Here is a 23,644-nt window from a genome sequence, read left to right on the forward strand (position 1 = left end):
TCTTGCGTGTGATAAGGTGCTGGATGTTCAAAGTGCAAATTGCACCCAGGTCTGGATGTCTAGACAGACCCCAAGCAGGGATTCCTGCCTGGGGATTTACACAGGGCCAGATTCATTAGTTACTCAGTCGGATAGTAAAATGTTAACTACAGGGGGAGGGAGAGATTTGGAGCAGCTGGACCTGTTATTTGGATTCTACTTCGGTCTTTGGTACAAATGGTTTATATTGTTGTTCCGAGCAGACCCCTGTGTGCTTGGAATGATGGTAATAATACTTTGCTTCCGTGTAAGTGCCCAGCACATGACTACGGCTTTGTCACTACTGGCTCCATCCAAGCTGTCTCACCTCATCTGCCCGGTGTTTTGTGGCTGGCTCCTTCCAGGCTCGCTGCCTTCACTGCTGCCTCCTCCCACCGCCCAAATGCCTTCTCTTCTGCTCCTGCCCCTCCTCCCAGGCCACACCACATCTAATCTTCCAAGCCATAGGTGTTCTCCAGGTAACACTACCCCTGATTTTATTCTCAGGACTCTTCCATCACCTCATCTGTAACCACAGCATTTGGCCTAGAGTCTATTTTATACCAGTACTGGTTGCTTATTGTTTCATGTGTCTGAATTTCCCTCCTCCACCAGAGCAACTTCTTGAAAAGTTTTTGACTTGTTGAGAATTCTCCATAGTGCACAGAGAATGTACCCACTGCTATGAAGAACTCATTAAAAAATGATTTCCATTTACTAAGTTTTAATTCTAAGAAAATAATAAGAGGTGCCATAAAATATTTATACATAAAGATGTTCAGGGCAGTGTTATTTATGTAGTGTAGAAAAATCCAAAGCAACTTAAGTGTCCAATAATAAGGCAATGTTTACATGGTGCAAGGTTGGTATTAGGCAGCATTCAAAATGACTTTTTGCAGACTATTTCAAAATATAAAATCAACAAATACTATTATAAAACAAGATGCAAACTTGTAAATAATATGCTAGAATTACATGCAAAATATATTTACATACTCAGAAATAAAAACTCACAAACAAAAAAATGAATTGCATATATATTACAAATTTTTGCAATGAGCGTTATCACTTTATGTCTTTAAGGACTATTTGGATAATGAAACCTTGGTTGACTGATGGATTTAAAAAAAGAGTTGACGGTCATTTAGTTCCAGAATTATATGGGGGATAAGGTGCTGGTTCAAGGGCCAGGGCCTTCCTTAACAGCCCCTTTGATTCCTCACAATATCCCTGAGAGGGAATTTTTACCCCACTTCTTCAGACTTCTATTGGTATCTATTTTACAGGTGGTTAAACTAAGGCTCAGAAAACCCATGCAACTTGCCCAGTGCCTATGCATTAGGTGTCTAGCTAATACTCAGCAGGATATACATTTTCATCCCCAATGAAGCTGATTTTGCATTGGCAGAGATGTGCAATAAGCAAATATACAAGTGAACAAATAATAAGCTTTCAGAAAATGACATGCTATGCAGAAAACAACCTAAGGGAATGAAGAGTGAATGACAAAGGGTGTGTCACCTGTGACAGACCAGGAGGACCATTCTGAGGATATACAGAACAGTGGAGCCTGGGGAGCAGGCAATGGAATGATAAGGGGGAAAAAAATTCTGTGGAATAAAAATGGCACGTGAAAAGGCCTTGAGGCAGAAAAGAACTATGGGTGTTTGAGAAACAGCAATAAAGCCAGAGAGGATGAAACTGAGTGAGCAAGATCAGAGTGATAGCGAATAGGCCAGAGGGCAAGGTAGGAGCAAGGTCAGGAGAACTTTGCCACAGCAAGGAGTCTGCAGCTTATTCCAAGGAATGGGTGTCCTTTAGCTGGTTTTAAATAGAGAAGTGACATAGTCAGCCTGGACAGTTCTGGAAAAGGCCCTGAGTTCTCCAAGAGGAATGAGACCAATTGCTCATTCCTATATGCGAGGTCCTGGTCTCACAGACTTGCCTTCAAGAGATAGATTTCAGAGACCCACTTCCATTCAGGTGTATGTGGGCTCTCCGGTGATTTGCAGGTCTTCTGATTCCTGCCAGCAGACTCTAATGACCTGGGCTTTGTGCTGATTATGCAGCTTGCTGAAACACCAGCACACATGTCCAAGTGCAGCAGGGAAAATGCCCTTTTTAATTTATGTCCCATAGAGCTCCACTTACATGCACCCTTTATGGGGTTGCTACTTTTAGAGCTTAAATTAGTTTTAAAAATCAGGTACTTTATGCAATGTTTATCAGACCAAATTGCCAGATTAAGAAACCACTATCTAATGTAAATAGTCATTAAATACCAAAAAGAAAAAAAATTCAAGGAGAAATCTGGTCTTCACTTAGCATGGATTATGCAAAGGTTAATTTGTTGTTATCCTATAAGCCACGACCATTCCAATTTTGGCCTCTGGTAGTTCATGGGATCAAAGATCTTAATCGCTTAGCTTTTGTGAAACTAAGCCTACTGGTGAGAAGAAAATAATTGTTCACAGTAATGGTGAATTGTTTATTCCAAGCTACTATAATGCCATTTAGTAACTGAATATAAAAGGAAAGGAGATTCCTAATGCCAGAAAGTCAACACAATCTATGCAACTTCATGCACGTTTGTGAACCTTATAAAGGATGGACAGCAGATCTCTAAGCCCTCTTTCAAATCTAACATTCTTTTTCTCTCCCTCTTTTTTTTTTTCAGTACCAGGGATTGAACTATTGAGCCACATTTTAAGCTCTTTTTAATTTTTTTTTTTTATTTTGAGACAGGGTCTTGCTAAGTACTCAGGGCCTTGCCATGTTTCTGAGGCTGGCCTCAAACTTGCAATCCTCCTGCCTCAGCCTCTTGAGTTGCTGGGATCACTGTCATGCCCGACAAAACTTCCCCACTTTCTCAGATAACTCTACACTCCCTGATAGAAACCTCCTTTTAAGAAGCCCTTTAGCCCAAAACAAGCTATTGCTCACTGGCCAAAGGAGACATGACAGAGGAGAGGCACCGAGTGGTATAAACCAAGGGAATATATGCAAACAGTGTCTCACCACCCTTTCAAAGTGGCTGATCCTGACCTTCTTATGTGGAAAATAAGCTGAAGGCCAAAGCGGACAAAGCAACTAGCAACTGGCTGAAGGTCAAATGGCTTTTACACCAAAAAGACAAAAGTGAGTCTGGGAATATAACTTAGCAGTAGAATAGCTGGCTAGCATGCATGAGGTCCTAGATTCCTCAAGAATGTGTAGGAAGCCAAAAGTGGAAATCAAGTCTCAATACAGTGTGCTACGCAGATGCTTCTTTTAGGAATGGAGAAAGGAATGCGGTGGTCACAGCCCAATGTACAGACACATTGCTTGGTTGTTAACATTGTTTTTTAAAAGCTGGAAACAGATACCAATAGGTGATTTCACATTAAAGGAAGAATGGCTTTTCTGCTTTCCTTGCAAAATCAGGTAAAGCCACACTGAAATCACCATCCATATGGCTAAAAAGGACTGGTACTATGAAGAACTCCTTCAGCCCTCTCCCCAGGGGATGTGTTCTCCACTGTGCCACAGTCCCCACTGCTCCCTATGGTCTCAGACCCCCTCACTCTTCATTTTTTTTGCCAACTTTCCGCCCCCTATGGGCATCTAAGTTTTTAACTCCTGCTCTAATGGGTATTGTCAGGAACTTGGCAAAATACATTGAATAATAAACCATGATTCAGATTGAAAGCAGAACTATGGATCCACCATGAGTATTCAAACCACAGTTTTTGGTCACAGGGAGGTAGGTGGCCAGTGTCAGGGTCCTGGGTTTAAGGATATAGCCGAGATCCAGGCTCTGGTGGGGGTGTCCAGTGGGGAAGAGGGGATGGAGGCAAGGAAAAAGGGGAGCGGATAAGGTTGATCTCTTGCTTATCTCTCTCTCTCTCTCCACTCTAGGTTGTGCATCGCTAGTACAGGATGCACGCTCTGCTTCCTGGCATCTTGAGATGTGCAAAGAGCAAAGTTCCAATAAATGAATGGGCTACAGAATCTCATGAGTTACTGAAGTGATGGACAAGGGACAGAGTAGAAAACTAGGAAAGTGTAGGCAGAATAAAGGAGAGGAGTACTGGGTCCTGAAACAAGTTGCTTCTTAGCTTGTCTTGTTTGGTCCAGGCAGGCAGAATGGAAAAGAAGGATGTTGAAGGAAATAATAGCAGTGATAGGTTCTGTGAATCTAATCTTGACCTTGGATCTGTTGTGCCAAGATGCAAGTCTGAGTCTAAGATCCACATAGCGATTTATCCTTGGGATCTTCTTACAAGGGGTACCTAGCTAAGAATATGCCTTCAGACCACCCCAAATGAAGCCCTGTGGTTATATATTTACTTGCTTCATTCAACACCATTTGGGCGGTGATGTAGAGGAGAACAGGCATTAGCCATCCAGTCCTCACAGCCATTCTCTGATTTTACCCACACTATTTGTGTTTCAAAGTACAGAGGACCAGTTTGGGATCAGGAAGCAGAATTAAAAAGAGGTAAGATGCAAGGAAAAAAAAAAAAACAGGAAGCCTTCACAGCGTGATAAATAGGATAAGACTGGCCATAAGTTAGCAAGAATTTAATTCTTGGTTTCTAAAATAAAATGTCCCGATATGTCCAAAGCAGGAAGTTGTCACTGGCTGCAAAAAATAATTACAGGGGAATAGAAATGACTTATTTTTTTCAAGAAAAAATGCCACTTGTCACAAAAAGGTCTTAAACCAGCAATCTGCAATAAAACTGTTGTAATAACAAGTTAGATTGCTTTCCTGATAATTATTAAGTAGAGGTCTACCAAATTTGACAACGACATTATACAAAACCTTTTTCTTTCTTTTTTTTTTTTTAATGTCAGCATCATCTGTTAACTATAGTAGTTTCAACCCAGATGTTCCTGAACAAAGGCTCTTAAGAATTAGAGTCCAACTGTTTCTACCTACCCAGAGGGAAATAAATTGTTCTTGCCATTAAGTCAGCTCCTTTGACTAGAAAGATTACTTTCTGGTGTGAATTAAGCATGGAAACCTGTCATACAGTTTGCACCTTGTAATGTGCTCAGGAGAAGTATGCAAAGATGGGGTCTGGAGCTATTGAAGATGACTCACCCCACGAGGAAGGTGGGTGAAGATAGAAGCAGCAGTTCCTTGAAGCACCAACCCCTCTCTAGCTACTTGGAGGGCCCTGGGATTGTCAGGCTGATGCATGTAACCAGAGTAGATTTGATGTAAACACTGCACTCTGGGAAACCAAGTCCTTACAATCAAGGGGCTAGGGTGGATAATATTTACATTCAAGAGCTTTGATTTGCAACAGTAACTTCTGAAAATGAAAACATCTAGTTAAAAATTTTAAAACATTGGAATTTTTAAGACTCAGCACCAAGAAAACAGAAGTGATTTAAAATATTTATAGAAGTGTTGCTAAACTCCTTTTCTTCATTGCTTTGCTAAGAGTGTGATGGGAAGGTTTTAAAGTATCCCTACTCTCAAATGCGCACACACACACACACACACACACACACACACACACATACACAAATCCACTAGCACACCAAAACCCCTTGAAATTAAAAAAAAAAAAAAAAAATGGGTGTGGTGGCACACGCCTGTAATCCCAGCGATTCCAGAGGCTGAGGCAGGAGGAGAGTGAGTCAAAAGCCAGCCTCAGGGAGGTCCTAAGCAACTCGGTGAAACCCTGTCTCTAAATAAAAACAAAAGGGGCGGGGAGAATGTGGCTCTGTGGTTATGTGCTCCTGGGTTCAATACCTGGTACCAATAAAAAAGAAATCACCCAGCTATTCCCCTTCTTGGACTATTTCCTAAAGACTTTAAAGGAGCATACTATAGGGATACTGCTACATCGATTTTCATAGCAGCACAATTCGCAATAGCTAGACTGTGGAACCAACCTAGATGCCCTTTAATAGATGAATGGATAAAAAAAATGTGGCACTTATACACAATGGAGTATTACTCTGCACTAAAAAAAATGACAAAATCATGGAATTTGCAGGGAAATGGATGGCATTAGAGGAGATTATGCTATGTGAAGCTAGCCAATCCCTAAAAAACAAATGCCAAATGTATTCTTTGATATAAGGAGAATAACTAAGAACAGAGCAGAGAGGAAGAGCATGGGAAGAAGATTAACATTAAACAGGGATGGATGAGAGGTGGGAGGGAAAGGGAGAGAGAAAGGAAATTGCATGGAAATGGAAGGAGACCCTCATTGTTATATAAAATTACATATAAGAGGAAGTGAGGGTTAAGGGAAAAAAACAAGGGGGAGAAATGAATTACAGTAGATGGGGTAGAGAGAGAAGATGGGAGGGGAGGGGAGGGGAGGGGGGATAGTAGAGGATAGGAAAGGCAGCAGAATACAACAGACACTAGTATGGCAGTATGTAAAAAAGTGGATTTGTAACTGATGTGATTCTGCAATCTGTATACGGGGTAAAAGTGGGAGTTCATAACCCACTTGAATAAAATGTATGAAATATGATATGTCAAAACTATGTAATGTTTTGAATAACTAACAATAAAAATTAAAAAAAAAATAAATCACATTGATCACATTGACACGGACAATTACCATTTGCCTAAAGTGTCAACAAAGTCACTTTTAGAGAATGCTGCTATTAATATTAACCAGAAACATAATATAAAGAAAAACTGTGCATTTGATCTAAATACACCCAGCATGGAATCAAGGCCTAGCATTTTCCCCAGTTCTAACTCATCTCACTCCCTGACTCCCCTGCCAAGAATTCTGGGCCTGCCACTGCCTTTACAGTCTACCTTCAAAGATTCTATAGATTCTATGGCCATTGGTATAATCACTAACACTCAGGCAGATTACTGGTCACCTTACTGGACCATATATTAGAAATAATGCTCAATATTATCCTCACATCTTTTTTCACACATGTTAAGCCCTAATTACAGTACTTCCATGATATGTGCATGAATAGGGCCAGTTCTGTGAGAGGAAAATTGTTTTGAGAAGATGAGACTTAAGCCCCTTCATAAATTCTCTTAAAATGCCCATTTCTGCAGCCAAGATATAGAAATCTATCACTTAACCACTGGGGTTGCCCGGCTTCTTTCTGCTCCATGTTCAAATCTGGATGTCTTTTTTGAAAATCTGATTTTTCACAGGACTCAGGTTGAATTAGCTGTCGTTTTTATTGGGCGAGAGGCTCAACTTTCTCTGGGTAGTCTCACATTCTTAGTTTCCTTAAGGAGCTTCTTTTGAAAGATCTGCCCATGAAGAACAACACAGGAGAGCAAGATTTTCTGAATTCCAGGATTTTCTGAACACAGGTAGGCCATGAGGAGATGGAGAATCTCTCTGCACTGTCAGAAGACAGTGCAGTAACATCTACACTTGCCCCTGGGTGTGAGGTCAAAACTCGTGCCTTTCAGCACAGCCGAGGAAGATCTGGCTGCAACTCCCCGAGTCACCCTGAATAACATACTCTACATCAAATCTGAATTTTAACTGCTCCATCAGCTGCAGAGGGACAGAGAGACACATCATATTTTACATACATCTTTTGTCCTAATCCCCCCCTGCACTGTAAAAACCTGATACAATTAAGCTTTTATATTTTTCAAGTGATGAATGACTGACTAGTAGGCTCACCTTGGGACTCAGAACCTAGAACACCGTGTTCTTGTTGCAGCCCAGCTGCTCAGCCTCTGGCTTCCTCTGGCTCCTGCTGCCCACCTGCCTCCTCACCCTCTCCCTACCTGGGGCAGGGGAGTACATCCTCACCTTTGCCAACTCTCTGTTTCTCCCCAAAGCAACACATGTCAAAATATATCTGACATGTCTCTGTCTTCCATCTAAAATCTCAGAGACCCACGTGTTCAGAGTTTGTGTCATCCCATGTTGCACAGTCTCCCATCCCAATTTCCATTCCCTTAGAATACCTACTTCCCTCTTTATTTTTTAAAAAAATTTTTTAGTTGTTGATAGACATTTTAAAAATTTTATTTATATGTGGTGCTGAGAATCGAACCCAGTGCCTCACACATGCTAGGCAAGTACGCTAACTTTGAGCCCCAGCCCCAGCCCCGCCCCCCACATCTCTCTTTAACCCCTGTTTGGATCCAATCTCCTTCAGAGAAACAGCTCAAAGGGTGTCTCCTCCAGGAAGCCTCCCTTGGTTACTCCAGCCTGCAGGGAGCTTTCCCTACAACCCTCAGCATCTGTACTCCAGTTGGGAGCCTCCACCAGGCACTTCAGGGATCCCTGTGTCTCTCTGAGGATGCATATGATTTCCCTCAGCCAGGTGCAAGGGAAGCCACCATAGAAAAACCAAACTGTTTGGCACTTATAAGTATTCTTATTAATCTTTTTATGTTCATCTATTTGATCAAATCTAATAGCAGGTTCTTCTAGAAGTGGCACCAAGCTTGGGAAGATGGTATAAATATCCCAAATTATTGGTTTGTTAACTGGTGACTGATGGGCAGGAAAATTTACTAAACAGTAAGAGCAAACAAAACTTGGAAATGCTACCATGTGTTTCTTTCTTTCTAGATGTTTGTATTTTATAGGGATAGAGAGGGGTGCAAGAAAAAAGAGGGACAGCAAAGGGGAAAATGACATTAACTAGTACTAAGAAAGAAGTAATATTATCCCTATTTCAGAGATGAGGAAACTGGGAGTGCACAACAAGTCCAAGGTCAGGCACCTGGTAATTTCAAAGAAAGGGGATACACGAAGACCTAATATCTTGCCCCAAATCACATAGCCAGCAAGTGGCCCATGCTGGGGTTTGAGCCCAGGCCTCTAGGACTCTGTGGCTCACACTCTGTGCCTCACACAGCATCCTATTGTGGAAGTGGCTCCTAAGCAGGACCCTGCCCTTCTCCCTGCAGGTTTGCTGCTGGCCTCAGCACTTTCACAGTCACCTGCTGAGGAAGGTGGCAGGAGAAGCAGATGGTTGACTGGTGTTCAGGTAACAATGGAATGCTCTCCCTCCTTTAGGTCTCAAAGCTCCTTTGCCTTGGAGTTGCTGCCGTATGGACCCAGGGGCAAAACCAAGGGGACAGGCTCAGGAGCTGCTGGCCCTTGAAAGGAGCATCCCGTGGGCATCCTGGGGAAGGTCCAGGCTGTGCCCACCATGATCTCCAAGAAGGCCAATGACTTCAGGGATTGGTCCTGACCCATCCTTGCTTCCTCTGGATTTTCCACATTTGGGCTAATTTGTTCTTCAGCCGGATCCTGCCTTACTTACCCCCAGTGGAGACCTGACTGCAGGCATTAAAGAGCTCAAGGGCTCAGTACCCCCATTTCCTTTCCCTATAGTGATCTGAATTAGGCCTGGGGTGTGGGGAGACCAGTCAGTGGTTTTCCTGGCATGGCAAAGTGCAGACTCCATCCTGTCCCTGAAGATTGCAGAGAGCCCCACATGAAGAGAGTATGAAGGGAAGAAGCTCAACATTCCAGTGACTGGGCTCAAAGTGGGAAGAAGAGGTTACCCCAGAGTGTGGAGTGGAGGGCTGGGATCACGAGACAGGAGTTTCTAATCCTCAGACTTTGAATCAGAATCACCTGGCTTCCTTGTTTAAAACAATAAACATTTTCAGGACTAGTCCGAGACATTAATATCTGGAGATGAAGCCTAGATGTCACTCCATTTAATAAGCTTCCCAGGAGATTCCTAAGAAGCCAGCCTTCAACCAGCGCCTACTCCAAGCCAGTCCAATTGGACAAGCCAAGGTCAAAGTCCTGTTGTGTAACTTGTATGGCAGGTAGCTTCGGAGGGGGCACCCACATCCTCTGAGTCCAGGGTCATCATTTATAAAACAAGAGTAGTTACATTAATATAAACAGTATAGGATGGTTATGAGGATAAATGAGAAAATGTAGACGAAAAGTTAGATATGATTTTGTATTTGCTTAAAGTAGCTTCTGGTTTTAGAACAAAGCCACCTCTCCTGATCACACACAAAGTGCAGTTCAAAGGCTGATACTGAGAAGTCAAAGTAGACAGTTGATGTGAGTCTCATCAGGTACCAAGAGGGTATCACTGGGATGGAATTTTTTTTTTTTTTTTTTGGTACCAGGGATTGAACTCAGGAGCACTTAACCACTGAGTCACATCCCCAGTTCTTTTTCATATTTTACTTAGAGACAGGGTCTCACTGAGTTGCTTGGGGCCTCACTAAATTGCTGAGGCGAGCTTTGAACTCAAGATCCTTCTGCCTCAGTCTCCCGAGCCACTGGGAATACAGGCATGTGCCACTGTACCCACCTGGGCTTGAAATTTTTAAGACGGTAGCTTTGAGGGCCTTCTGTCCCTCCTGCCTTCCCTCCGGTTCCTTTCTGTTCTCTTGGAAAATGACCTTGAATTTTACCTACTTATCTGGCCTCTTATCTTTTCACAGACAGACTGAGAAAACTCCAAGCTCTCCTGTGCAGTGATCCCACCCCACAAAGTGGCATTCTGCCAGCCCAGGGGAAGAACAAATTTATTTCTTTTCATGCTTTAAGACATTATTGGCCGCATATTGTTTTAGTGCAGCACATAATTACAGAAACTGCTCTGAAAATCTGTATATTTTATCTGTGCTTTATTATACCCAGAATATTCTCCAATTCTTTTTCTTCTCCATGAACCAGCCTAAAATATATTTTGGCGTCCTTTATGTCATCTTGAAATTGAATAGCCAATTCTTACAGTAATGAAAATACTTATGCGCCAGCCGGGTGATATACAACACTACACTCTAATTACGGCTGTGCTTTAATTAACCTGAATTGAAGAGTGTTATCATTAAACTGCTGGTAACTTTGAGTTATGGCTTTTCTTTAATTTAAAGTAGAAAACACAGATAATTAAGCCTCCAGATAATCAAATGCTTGAGGAGAGCTTCAATGTTTTGGGATGTTCCTAAATCTCATTAAATGTCCTTTCTTTATTGATTAGTTCCACCTCTGCTGTATCATTGCATTAAGGAATAATAGCACTAAGTTGAACACATTCTCACTCACATCAGAAGTGGGCCTTTTTTTTTTTTTTGGATTCTGGAAGCTTTACTGAACAAACACCTGATTCTCTGACAGCAGGGTAGGTCTGAGAGATTTTCTCCTCCTTGGGACATCTTCTAAATGTGAAAATCAATCAAGGGAAATATTCAGGCAGCACTGTATCCACCTGTGCCTGACTCTTGAGCCAGTGCTGAAGGCCAGTGAAGTTTCACACCATGCACAGGTCAGGGAAGACAAGATCACATGTGCACAGTGCCAGGCCTGGATCGTTGATGTTGCCCAGGCCTGTTGAAGACATCAGGAAGGGGCAGATGGTACATCCTCTTTGTTATAACACATGAGAGCCAGTCATCATTTTGTAGAAATGCAGATCCTGTATGGTTACAGTGGACTTTCAAGAGGGGCCATAAATCCAGTTGTTGTGTAAAATACCACTTGTTAAAAAAATTATTGGCCACAAGCCTGTAAGAAATTAAACATTGCAGGGCAACTATCTCAGTCCAATGCATCTTGTGAGAATCCCAGTTAGCGCCTCTAGCGAAGGCAGTCCTTACCCTTCTTGTTAGTCTTAAAATGAACTGACTCAGATTTCAGGGGCAGAATAAGAGAAGCCAGAAAGCAGGAAGACCCAGGGGGGGTTTTCAGAATCACTGGTGTCAGACACACACACACGGCAATGGCCAAGAAAGAGGGTTTCAAGTCTCCCAAGCCTATACCCCCAACTCTATGGGGACCCTCCCTTGGCCTTGGCAGCTCTGCTGTGTGCTCAGACCACCCTCCACATTAGACATATATAAATATATGATATTTCAGTTTCCTTTTTATAAAACCAGTTCTAAGTCCAGGCTTCTGGTCTTTCCATCCTATGCAGGCTGAGCTCGGAGGAGAAGAAACCTCAGCATCCAGGACCCAGTGCCTCTGAATGGTTAACTTCTTCCCAAGGCGAAAGAGAAATAGCTCTCAAAGAAAGGAGCAAGCGGGAGTTACAATAGGGCATCCATTTTCAGAAAATAACTCCTTCCGAATCAATTACCTATTCACTTTTCCAGTCCATTTAACATTTAAACTTTCGCTTAGAGACAGGGTGAGAAATTTCAGTAAACAGCCAAACCATTTTGGAGTGCTTAGGGTCTGGGCCAGGCACTGGCAGAGTGCACCTGCTGCGTCCGCTGACAAGAGTCTCCAGGTAAACACGGCCAAGCAACCAAGCGCTCCGACCCCTCCCTGCTGCGTAGGGAATGGAAGATGATGAAACGATAAACCCCAAACCCTCTGGACTTCCCTTTATTGTGAGGGTGCTCAGTCTTGTTCTGGCACCTTCAGACCTCCCTTTCCAGAAGGTGGATTTGGTTTGTAAATTGACAGGAAGGGCAAGAAAATAGCTTTTCTTCCTCAGCCCAATGGGTTCTCGAATCCCCCATTTCTTCCCAGGTTTTATCAGTGAGGCAGAGATCATCAATCCATGACTAAGTTGTCAAAAGATCAGGCTAAGCATCTCCGTATTCTCAGGGCTTTTGTGTTTTGGCTTGAACCCAATACCTGAGATGCTAAGTGGGGAAAATGAAGCATTGTCATGGCTTGTGGGGGACACCTGGAGCCACTGAAGCTAGGTCATCTCTTCGCCTGCAGAGGCTTCTTCAAGGCCTCTTTTTATACATTTGGTTCCACGTTTCCTCAGTAAATAGTGAAATCACTTTGAAAAATTTTATTTCAGTAGCTTCTCTCATGTCTCTATAATTTGACTTGATTAGAAGACAGATTCAAATCCCTTAATCCAGGGGCTGGCAAGATTTGTTTTTGCACTATTAAAATCAGAGAGGGTTGGGGGTGTAGCTTAGTGGTAGAGCACATGCTGAGCATGTGTTAGGTCCTGGGTTCAATCCCTAGGACCAAAAAAATAAAATAAAATCAGAGAGAAAAGTGTTCATGCTACCCTTCATACATATGCCTACACCACAGGAGTACAACTTGAGATAAACAGATTAATTGCAGTTCCTGAGTTAGTACAAATGACAGATCCAAGTTCCAGATTCTCAGGTCTGGAGGCCAGGGGAAACCCCAAGGCAGGGACCATGTACTGACCCATGTTCCCATTCATCATCATATAGGACTTAACACAGAGTATCCCCTCAATAATTGCCAAGTGACCCAACTGTGCTGGGCAAAGGTGAGTGACTTTCTATGAGGGGCACATTAAATATCCCTGAGAGCTAAGGAATACCCAGTCAACAGTCACTTACTCACAAACAGTAGGGAAGGACAGACCCACGAAGGCACTGGAGAGATATTCTGTGTACATTTCATTGGACACTCCTTCCAAGTAGTATTTCTGCCATGTGTCTTCCTCAATCTGAAGGAGAACACAGGAAGAGAGTTTACAATATGACTGCAGACTGCAAAGGAAGTGAGGTACAGCCTGTGGCAAACAAATGAAATGCATTGGTTAGATGACCATGACCTCAGCAACCAGAAACAAAACCACAGTACCCATGCAGTGACCCTGAACCCAAGGACTTGAAAGACATCCCCTTTAAAGTACAGTTTCTTTCTTTTTTTTTTTTAACCCGTATGATTTCTAAAGGTGTGGCAACATGGGCACTCACCCACAATAATGATAGACAAGTCAACTAATACAAGTATTTTGGAGAGCGATTTTAAAATAGGTTTCAAAGTTTGTAAAAGCATGTACTCTCTTACACAGCAATTATACCTTAAAGTATTCACAGCAAAGAAATAAATATACAAATACAGAAAGCTATGCACAAGAATACCCTATATATTGTATAGAAGCATACTATACAATGGAATACTCATAATCAATTAAAATTATGATAAAAATGGGCAATTGTATAGTAATTTTATAAAAATGAACATTACAAAATGTGTATAATCTGATCCTTTAAAAAAAAACTTTACAGTCAACAGAACACTTGTAAAGACACAGAAAAAAATCTGGAAAGTTTTATACAAAAATACTAACAATGATCTCTGAATGTGAGAACAACATTTTTTTCCTTAGATTTCTATATCATCTGAAGGCTTTTACAATGGATGTGTATATATTACAACAAAACGATACATTTCTTCTCTGGAAAATACAATTTTGCAGGTTCTACCTGGAATGTCACAATGAGTAAAATGTTTCAGAAAGCTCTTGCTCCAAATGTCACTAAAATAAGTATTTTCTTTTTTTCCCCAACTAACAAGTTCAACCTGTTTTCCCAACAACCCTATTCATGCTATGCATTTCTGGAAGGATTTTACATTGGATTCAATTTTGTTTTGACTCATTTGTTTGTTTGTTTTGTGTGTGTGTGTGTGTGTGTGTGGTGCTGGGGATCCAACCCAGGACTTCATGCACGTGACAAGCACTCTACCACTGAGTCCCATTCCCAGCCTCATCAGGATCAATCTTTAAAAAACAGGAGCTGAGGGATGCCAGGGGCTCCCCCTGCAGGCAGACAGGCTGTATGACCTTGAGCTGTTGCCTCCCAGGCTTTCCTTCCTGTGAAGGTTAGGTAGGAGAAAGATGAGAGGAAGCCGCCCAGGCTACAGGAAGCGGCTCTTTCTAATTTCTGGTTCTGTTTTTGTGTTCAAAGGCATCTTGCCTGTGGCTGACTGGTCAGTTAACCTGGAGAAATGAAACATTTGAATTTGAAGGAGACACGGAAACCATGGGAAAGAGGACAGCCGTGATCTATTTGGTGATGCCGGGGCATTCAAAAGTCAAGAACAAAATCAGAAATAAACTGAAAGCTCCCTGCCTCCAGACAACTTGTCTCCTCAGGATCAGCCTAGGTATAATTAGGTTAGGTAGGTTAAGGCTGAGCTGCTCCTAATACATGAGACACAGGCGACACAGGGCTGCTCAGTATGTGCTGGTCATCTGCCCCTGATTTTCCCCAAAGTGGGCACCTTCAGAAAACTAGTCACTCGACCATTTCTACTGCTAAGTAGAAAGATCATAAAAATTAACTGTCATGTGTTCATGAACTAAGCATGAGCTTTTTAATTTCTCCAAATCTAAAATCCCAACAAATTTCTTCAAATAAAAAATATTGCTAATTTTAACTAATCTGAAGAAAGCCTAGTGTGCATTAATAAAAATTTTGAAAAACAGAACATTTTGGAAACCATGTTGTCATAATTCATTTCATTGGCAAATAGGATACTACAGGAAATGTTGCTACTTATAAATCCTCAAGTAGAGCTTTACAGGTGGATAATATTCCTAAAGTATAAGAATTTAGCCAACTCCTTCAGCAGAGACATTTCTTTTATAGTATGTCATTTATGTTTTAATTTAAATATTACAACTAATTTTCAAAAATAATGAAAATATGAACCTTTATGTTAATTGTTCCTGATTGCTGGTGATCATCTGAAGTTATTATGGTTTTAACCTGGTTCCTTTAATTATGGTCAGTATTTTCATGCCCCTATGTTGCAACAGAGTTATTATTTACAATAAATTTTACTGTAGGTTAATCACTAAATTTTTAAATAAGTAGAAACAGATTCTTTATAAGGCAATTATATTATTCATGTTTGTTTTTAAAATTAGCAAAAAATTGTTTCATTGCTTTAGTCCTTCAGCAAATGTTTATTGAACAAATTATGTATTTTAGTACTTTCTCTAGTTGCTGATGAAATCTTATTTTAAACTGGCATTTATTTTTCCATATTTTCCCTTTTGCTGGAAAAAAAGCAGCAGACATGTCTAGCTAAGATGTATCTGACCACACATATTTGACTCCTACTGATTCTTCCGAATCCCTTTTCGTACATATTCATTGCCCTTCTGGCTCATCTGAAATGCTTGAGGACTAAAAGTCAAATAACTGGAAGAAGTACACAGATCATTCTGTAAGATAAAATGCCTCTTTCACATCCATATGTAGACTCTCAGAGGGTATCTGCAATGCTATACTAGCTATACTATCAACTGTGCACATGCTGACACATTTAAGCCCATTGTTTTAGCTCTGCTTAAAATTTCTCCAACTTTCACACTATTTCTACGTAGAAAGCCAACCTTTTTTTGAGGTTTTTCGAGGGAGGCATTCTACACACACTCAGAAGTACAAAATTGCTATATACATATCTTCTCAAGACATATAGTTGGGAATACAAAATGGTTCAACTGCTATGGAAAAACAGATTGGTGGTTCCTCAAAGAACTAAAGACAATTACCATATGATCACCAGCTCCACTCATAGATATATAAGCAAAAGAACTAGAAGCAGGATCTCAAAGCCTTATGTGATTACCCATGCTTATAGCAGCATAATTCATAATAGCTGAGCAGTGGAAGCAGCCCAAGGGAGTCTGAATGGATGAAGGAACAAGCAAAATGTGGTCCATACTTGCAATGAAATATTATTCAGCCTTGATCAGGAGGGAAATTCTGATGCCTGCTGCAACATGGATAAAATCTGATGGTATTATGCTACTGAAATACCAAGTCCCCAAAAGACACATACTTTATAATTCCACTTAGTTGAGGTTCCCAGAATGGCCAAATTCATGGAAGCAGAATGTACAAAGGTGTTTGCAGGGGTGGGGTTGGGGCATGAGGAGTCACTGTACCACTGGTAGAAAGCATCAGTTTTGCAAGAGCAAAGAGCTCTGGCGATATATGGAGGTGATGGTCACCCAACAATGGGAACACATATAATACCATAGAACTGTATGCTTAAAAATAGTTAGGATGGTTAATTTTATGTTCATGTGCATTTTACCACAATTTAAAAGTGTTAAAATCCATATGTGTAATGTGGAAGCAGAAGAATTAGTAATTATAATTATCACTGAGACCCTTTAATCCTTAAAGGGAAGAATGACAAGTTATACTAGAGCAAGGTCAGGATTAGGACAGTCACATCAAGAGAGTCAGGAGGGAGGACCAGCTTTCTGACCCTGTAGTGCAATGTCAGGAAAAGGGACCCAGGAAAAGGGACTCCAACTTTCATACCCATGCAAAAACTTTAATCATCCCCTCCTATCAAAGTTCATCTTTCTAGGACTCAAGCATGGTGTCTTCAACTTACTTTGGAAAAGCAAAAGCAACAGTGAGCTTTCCCCTTCCTTCTGTCAATGCATTCTTAGGATAGGAATAGTGGGTGTAAATTATGCTGAATTTCAAACCTTGTGCTTAATACGAAGAAAATGACAGTGAACAAAAAAAAAAAAAAAATCTAGGGAGACTGGAGGGAGTTATTTGCATTAAAATTCCACTTCCACAGATGATAAAACGGAGGCACTCAGAGGTGAGGTCACCTACTGAATGTCACAAAGCCAATCAGTGGTACAAACAAGTATCAGAGTTCATGCACTCAAGAGAGATGTCCAGGGAAGAGGGGGATGGCAGGGAAAATTTGCCATATCCAGGTGCCTAAGGGGGAAATACCAGACCAGAAGTTCATCAAGGGCTCAAAAGCTGAGACCCTGGAGCCTTGCCAATGGCTGTGAGAGGTGGACAAGGACTACTATTGATTTCAAGCTCAGCCAAAAGGGTCCTTCAGGCTTCCTTGCAGAGGATAAAAGCATCATTTCTATTATATAAAATGGAACCATCCCAGCCTATAACTTCTTTCTGAAAATAGTACATGATGTTCCCCACATTTGTGTTGTCAATGTATTTTTAACTGTAATGTGAAGACACACTTCCCAGCAGAAAAATGAAGGAATGGGACCAAAATGACTTAGGGAAAGGTGCCAAAATTAATTTGCCAGCCATTCAGCAATCAGTCAAACACAAAGCATTTCCTGAGGCAGCAATTTATCCTCTGGCTGTCACATCAAACCCCAGCTGTTTTAGAAGGGCACCTAGCAAGGAGGAGCAGCTGATGTGCTGCGGGTTCTTATTCATCAAACACACAGAATTGTCAGTGAGCGAAGGGAATTGAGCTATTGGGTTAGCTTGTCTACCCCTCTCTTGGTTTTATTTATCTACCCTTCATTACCTAATTTTTCAACCAGTCTAGTTGAACCTCCCAAGCAAATGGTTTTACACCAATCCATGGGCAACACAGCTCCACCATCAAATGCACCGTCCAGCTGGAAACACCAGCCTTGGCTCCTGGAAAGTCACGCCTTCCTGATCCCAGGTTCAGAATGTGCTTCTAATGAGAGCACAGTAATGATGCCTTTTATTTTTTATGTTTCCTGTGATTAGAGTGAAACTGTGTTTCTCTAATGCTAACAGCCTGATGAATGTGAAAAATTCAACCTTCCTGGCTGAGATCTGTTACAGCTACTGTGATTTCTGTTCCCAGTAAAGAGTCTGAATAACTGTGTTGATTACAGCCAAATAATTTTGCAAAAAGTCCATCCTTAGCTCTGGAACCATATAAATAATTCCAAAGATTATCATATATATACCAATCCTAATTTAATTGAAAATAATACACTGTTTCAATCCAAATATGTGTTATAGTATGCCCATCAAAAGAGAAGTACTAAAAGAAATTATAAAAACCAATGTTGATCACATTAAGAGATGCAATAGATGGGTCATAAAAACTATTCACTAATGCTACCCCAAACTGGTAGTAGTATCAGCAAACGTTGAATGTATTTACTATTTTGTAAAAATTTATCTGAATTATCAGCAAACAGCGTTCCTCTAAGGGATGAGGCTTTTAAATCATGAGTGCTTAATCATAATTAATTAGCCACATACAAATGAGTATCTGTACATATAAACTATAAAATTATACATGGTTACTGTGCTTTAAAAGTGACAGTCTAAGCAGAGCCCAGTGACATGAACTGACCAACATTATCTTGGGGCCTATAAAAACGTATTTATTCTGCCAAAAAAGACACAGCACCACAGAATATGTCAAGCCCCTGATGACAATAATAAAGATGGAATTGGAATTTATGGGCTCTCAGCTGACAAGTGTGTGGGCTTGTTACTAAAACAAGTGGGGTCGTGTATACCCATTTCTGTACAGCATGTGCAGTCACGGGGAAAAGTCTCACTAATGCTACATTCTCATCTCTTGCTGGAGAGAACAATGTCAAGAGCGACAAGGTGTTAAGAGCACTTTACCATTGAGTTCCTCGAATTCTCTCTTCTGTTTCCCTTTATGTTCCAAAGCCAATGAGCTTGCCATAGCTCTGATCAAAGGGCTTGTGGTTATCTCCTTCTCCACCCCTTCTTAGCTTCCATGCCTTCAGTACCATTACAAAATACTAAAAACAACTCATACAAATAAAATTCTCAATGGGTGAATCTTGCTCACTGAGGTCCAAGAAGGTGCTGTGCTCCCTGCACAGCTTTCTGGGGTAGAGGGAGTTGTGACAAAGCAGAGGAAGAAAGCAGAGGCAAATGGTTATTTGTACCTTTCCAGAATGTACTTCTTCTCTGTGCCAAACTGCTTATCAATGCTGTAATTCCTGGATATGGACTTGGGTTCGGCAGCCTTTCTGAGAGTAGCAATGGATTTCAGGGACTTCATAACAATTTGGCATTCCATAATTATGGCCAATTTCAGATTGCATTTTCCAGAATGTGTGAATAGGATGAAAGGATCTCAGATTTTTCCAAAGGTTTCAGAACAATGTCAATTAAAACAAATTATTTGAGATTTGACAGAATGCCAGATAACTGGTTGCTTCAGCACTGAATGAATAAATAAACAACTCCAAAGATTAATTTGGGGATAAACTTGAGCCAAATCTCTTACTCTCAGACAAGTGGGCTGCAGACTATCAAATGAGATTTCTTCCACCAGACATTATGAAAAAAAAAATTAAAAATCAGCCTGCATGAGGTGTTCAGAGAGAAATTAACACACCACACCACATGCAAAAGAATTAAAATGCATGTCATTTTCCCCACTACATTACCCCAACCCAGACTTTGTCTGGAGAGACACAGAATGTCATGGAGACTGAAGATAAAGGAAAGGTTAGCAGAAAGAGGGACATGTGAACTTTTTAAAAAGAGTAATTACCTAGAAGTTATTTAAGAGAGTGTTACCTCTCTGACAGGAAACTGGTACTTTTTCTCAATATGTAAAAGCCTTTTTTTACCCTCTTTTTTTTCTATTCAAGGAAGAAAAGGTACTTTTGCTTAAGAGATGTCTAATCTTCTTAAAGACTGAACTACTCCCTAACGGACCAAATAGGAAAATTTGGTTCTGCAATGTTGCTCATGGTTAAGAATGTATTCACTTGTGCCTCAGATAATAAATTTCTTTTATTTACTTTTTTTTGTGGTCTGGGGATTGAACCCAGGGCCTTGTATATGCAAGGCAAAGCCGTCTATCAACTGAACTATATCCTAAGCCCCAAGTTTCTTAAAATACCACTTGAAGAATTCTAATCTGGGTGGAGTGAGCCTGAAGTGAAAGTTCTCATGCAGACACCTGCCTCCTCCAGCCATCCATCCAGAGGACAGACATTCAGCCCTGCATCCCAAACTTTCCGGGACAGTGCTCCCAACCCCTGAGATGAGGAATCAGGGTTTTGATTGTTTCTGATATCCACTATTTTGAAGAACCAAGCTATTGTAAAATCAAATAAAAATGAATTTATAAAAAAAGAAATGAAAAGGTAAGACATGCAATGTATAAGGCCAACATTTTTATCATTAGATTCAAGCAACATAAAATTAATCTGTAAAATTGCTTTAAAGTTTTTCTTTTAATTTCCTGTACTTATCTCCTCTCAAGTAAGTAATAAACAGTTCCCAGCGTTCATCTTTGGACCATGGACCACAGTTGGAACTTTGCTGGTCTTTAGTATGGAGCCATTCTATCTTTCAAACCTTACTTCCCATAATTTCCCCTAAGTTTCATAAAGATAGAATTATTCTCAACTAAGATTTCACAAGGTAAACTTGGCAGAATTAACCAGCAGGTATTACCTGGAACAAAACCGAATGGAGAAGGAGTTCTGTTTTGTCCCTAACTAGGATTTATTTTATTTTGAAAGCACAAATTTTTATCTTAATCTGTACTGCTTGGAACAGAGTATGGTACCTAGTAATAATACTTTTGAATGAATGAAATAAATTTGGACAGTACTGGATTTAACAAAGCAAATTGCATTTTCAATTTTATTGTATTTTTTTAGTGCAATGCTCCTTAGAACTTTTAACATGCTAATATGAACTCTATGTCTACAAGGAGAAAACTATTTGTTCACTAAATCTCTTATTTCAAGGAGCCACACATGGACATGGGAAATGCTTATCTAAAAGTTTCTTACCCCTGATTTCCCATGATGGTATCCTTGTTCTCCTCCACCTTCTATTAGAAATATGTCTACGTACATTTTCAGTTGTCAAAACCTTTTGTGTGAAGTTGAAATCATATGCCACCTCATTTCTCCAACTTGAGGTGCTCCACCCTACTTTAATGGGAATATGAATTGCACAACTCTAGGGAAGGCACAAGGGCTCAATGAGACAATCTGTATGGAATGCTTAAAACACTACCCAGCACAAAACAAATGCTCAGTATGTGGAAGTGAACATCGGCCACCATTAGAGCATTTAATTCTTCCGACAAATGCAAAAAAGCAAAACTCAGAACAGAAGTTACTCCTTTGTTCAACTGTAAGCTCTTTAAGAGAAAATCTGTCATGTTCAACTCTGGCTTCTAAAACAAGCAGCAAAGAACTTTGCAAATAGGAGGTGCTCAATTAATACTTGCTGAGTTGAACTAAGATAGAGAAAACTGGAGAAAGACACAAACAAGCAAGCACATTTTTTTCCAAGCTTCTAATCATAAGAAAGCATGCATAACTTCACAGCATTTAGTGTTGGAGCATGAAATGAACCAATTTTTGCCTCTGAATACTGGAAAATTCTGCACTCTTAGGAACTAACAGGGAGCATACATAATTAGGTCATTTTCAAACATCCCAGAAAACTTCTTACTATGAGCAACATTTTCTGGGAAATTTTGTCATCACAGAATATCTTGGTGACTTACGGTTTTCTAAATTCTCAAGGCAGTAACTTGGAGACTTGAGTTGGAAAGCAGAACTCTCAGGAAAAGGTGCACATCTCCAATCTAGAATGCTTCATCCTGCTGGCCTCCTACTTCCACCCCTTTAGAAAGTAGCCCCTTCTCCCTATCTCAGCCCATGCTGTTTTCCCCAGGTGACTAAGCTCCTCTTTGTCTTCTTGCCTTCCCTTTTCCAATTCCAATGTCAAGTCAAACAAAAATTGCAGAGGAAATAGACTAAGCCCAGCAAAGGCTATATTTGGCCATTTCATTATCTTAAATTTTAAAATTGAGGCCCAAACCAACTGCTAATCTTCTTTTTTGTTTTGTTTTGTTTTATTTAAACAGGGAAAAGAGGGAAGGAGTTAGAAAAGAATGTTTGAATCAGCACAGAAATTATAAATTTGCTTTTGATGACACAAACCACTCAAGAGTTACATATGCCTTTGAGGAATCTTCAGTATTTGAGATGGTTTGGTGAGAACCCATCCAATTTCTTACCAGGGGATGTAGCTGAGGTTTCACCTAAAAGTCCTCTGACACCCTGAGTCCTGTGCTTCCTAAACTTTGATGGACATGTATGCTACTCAAGAGAACTTGGGAGAAGGAAGTTTCTGGTGCCATATCCAGGGATGGCATCTAAGATGCTGCTGATCAGTTCCCAGAGGATGCCTACGCTGCCCACGCAGGGACCACACTTTGAGTAGCAAGGAGCTCTTCCTATGGACAGGGAAGAACAAGTAGTCTCCATTATGCCTCTGAGGATCAGTGAATGAGGGGAATCCAATTCAGCCTAAAGGATTTGAGTTAGAGATGAAAATGAATGTTTTCCATGAAGTATTGCTAAATATCAGAGCCAGTTACAGAGAAGGCTTGTAGATAATTAGGCACAAGATGGGTATCCAAGTGTTTGGGTTGTTGTGGTAATTAGTCTAAACCATATTTCAGGGGTCCAGATTTATCTACTTAGTTTCTCTCCATTGATCCAATGACCCCAATAATAGCTTCATCTCCATTTGAATGTGTGCTGTGTAGATACAGAAGCAATATAGCATGCGTGTATTTAATTCAATTAAAAATAAAGTTTCAGGAAATGACCCTGATTTGCATCCCTAATTTCTATTCAACTTTCCCATTTTAGGACACACTATTGAGTGTGAGGACAAAAACACTTGCCAACTCAGACCCATTTTAGTGACAGCAGATTCTGGATACTTATGTCTCCTATCGCTGTACAATATGGCCTAATAAAGTCGAGCCAAAGAGACTAGATTTCATTTCGAAGCAAAGGGTTTGGTCATAAACTTTTGCTTTCTGGCTGAACAGAGCCATTCCAGCCTCAAGCATAAATTCTGCTAGTTTTAGGTATCTGGGTGATTGGGAAGCCAAATGGGTTATTTGTGAGCCAGGTATCAAAGGCAGAGGCAAGCAGTTTATTGTGTATTCATTGTTATCTGGACAATCTCTTGCCAGTTAGAGAATATTTTCACAGGAAGTTAGAAATGACTTCAGAAATTCCCCTCTGCGGCTTCCTAGAGTGGATCTGAGGCCTCATCAAAAAGACATTTGGTTCAGCGATTGGAAGTGGGCAGCCTATAAATTGCTGAGGTATTTAGCTGGGCTCAGCAGTTTCCTTTTCCATGGCAGGGTGACCACAACCCTGAGTGCTC

At 40.7% G+C, this 23,644-nt stretch overlaps 1 protein-coding gene across 9 annotated transcripts in view; it reads right to left on the bottom strand.

Annotated features, from left to right (window-relative positions):
* The window catches only part of KCNMA1 (potassium calcium-activated channel subfamily M alpha 1), a 705,800-nt gene that overhangs the window by 143,883 nt on the left and 538,273 nt on the right, over positions 1-23,644 (bottom strand). For all 9 annotated transcript variants that reach the window (XM_081267518.1, XM_081267514.1, XM_081267517.1 and 6 more), the window contains exon 15: positions 13,247-13,356. In XM_081267518.1, the coding sequence (XP_081123644.1) occupies positions 13,247-13,356 (110 nt within the window). The remainder of the gene's footprint in view (positions 1-13,246; positions 13,357-23,644) is intronic.

The sequence above is a fragment of the Spermophilus citellus genome (genome assembly GCF_964194105.1).
Source record: "Spermophilus citellus genome assembly, chromosome: 15".
Lineage (NCBI taxonomy): Eukaryota > Metazoa > Chordata > Mammalia > Rodentia > Sciuridae > Spermophilus > Spermophilus citellus.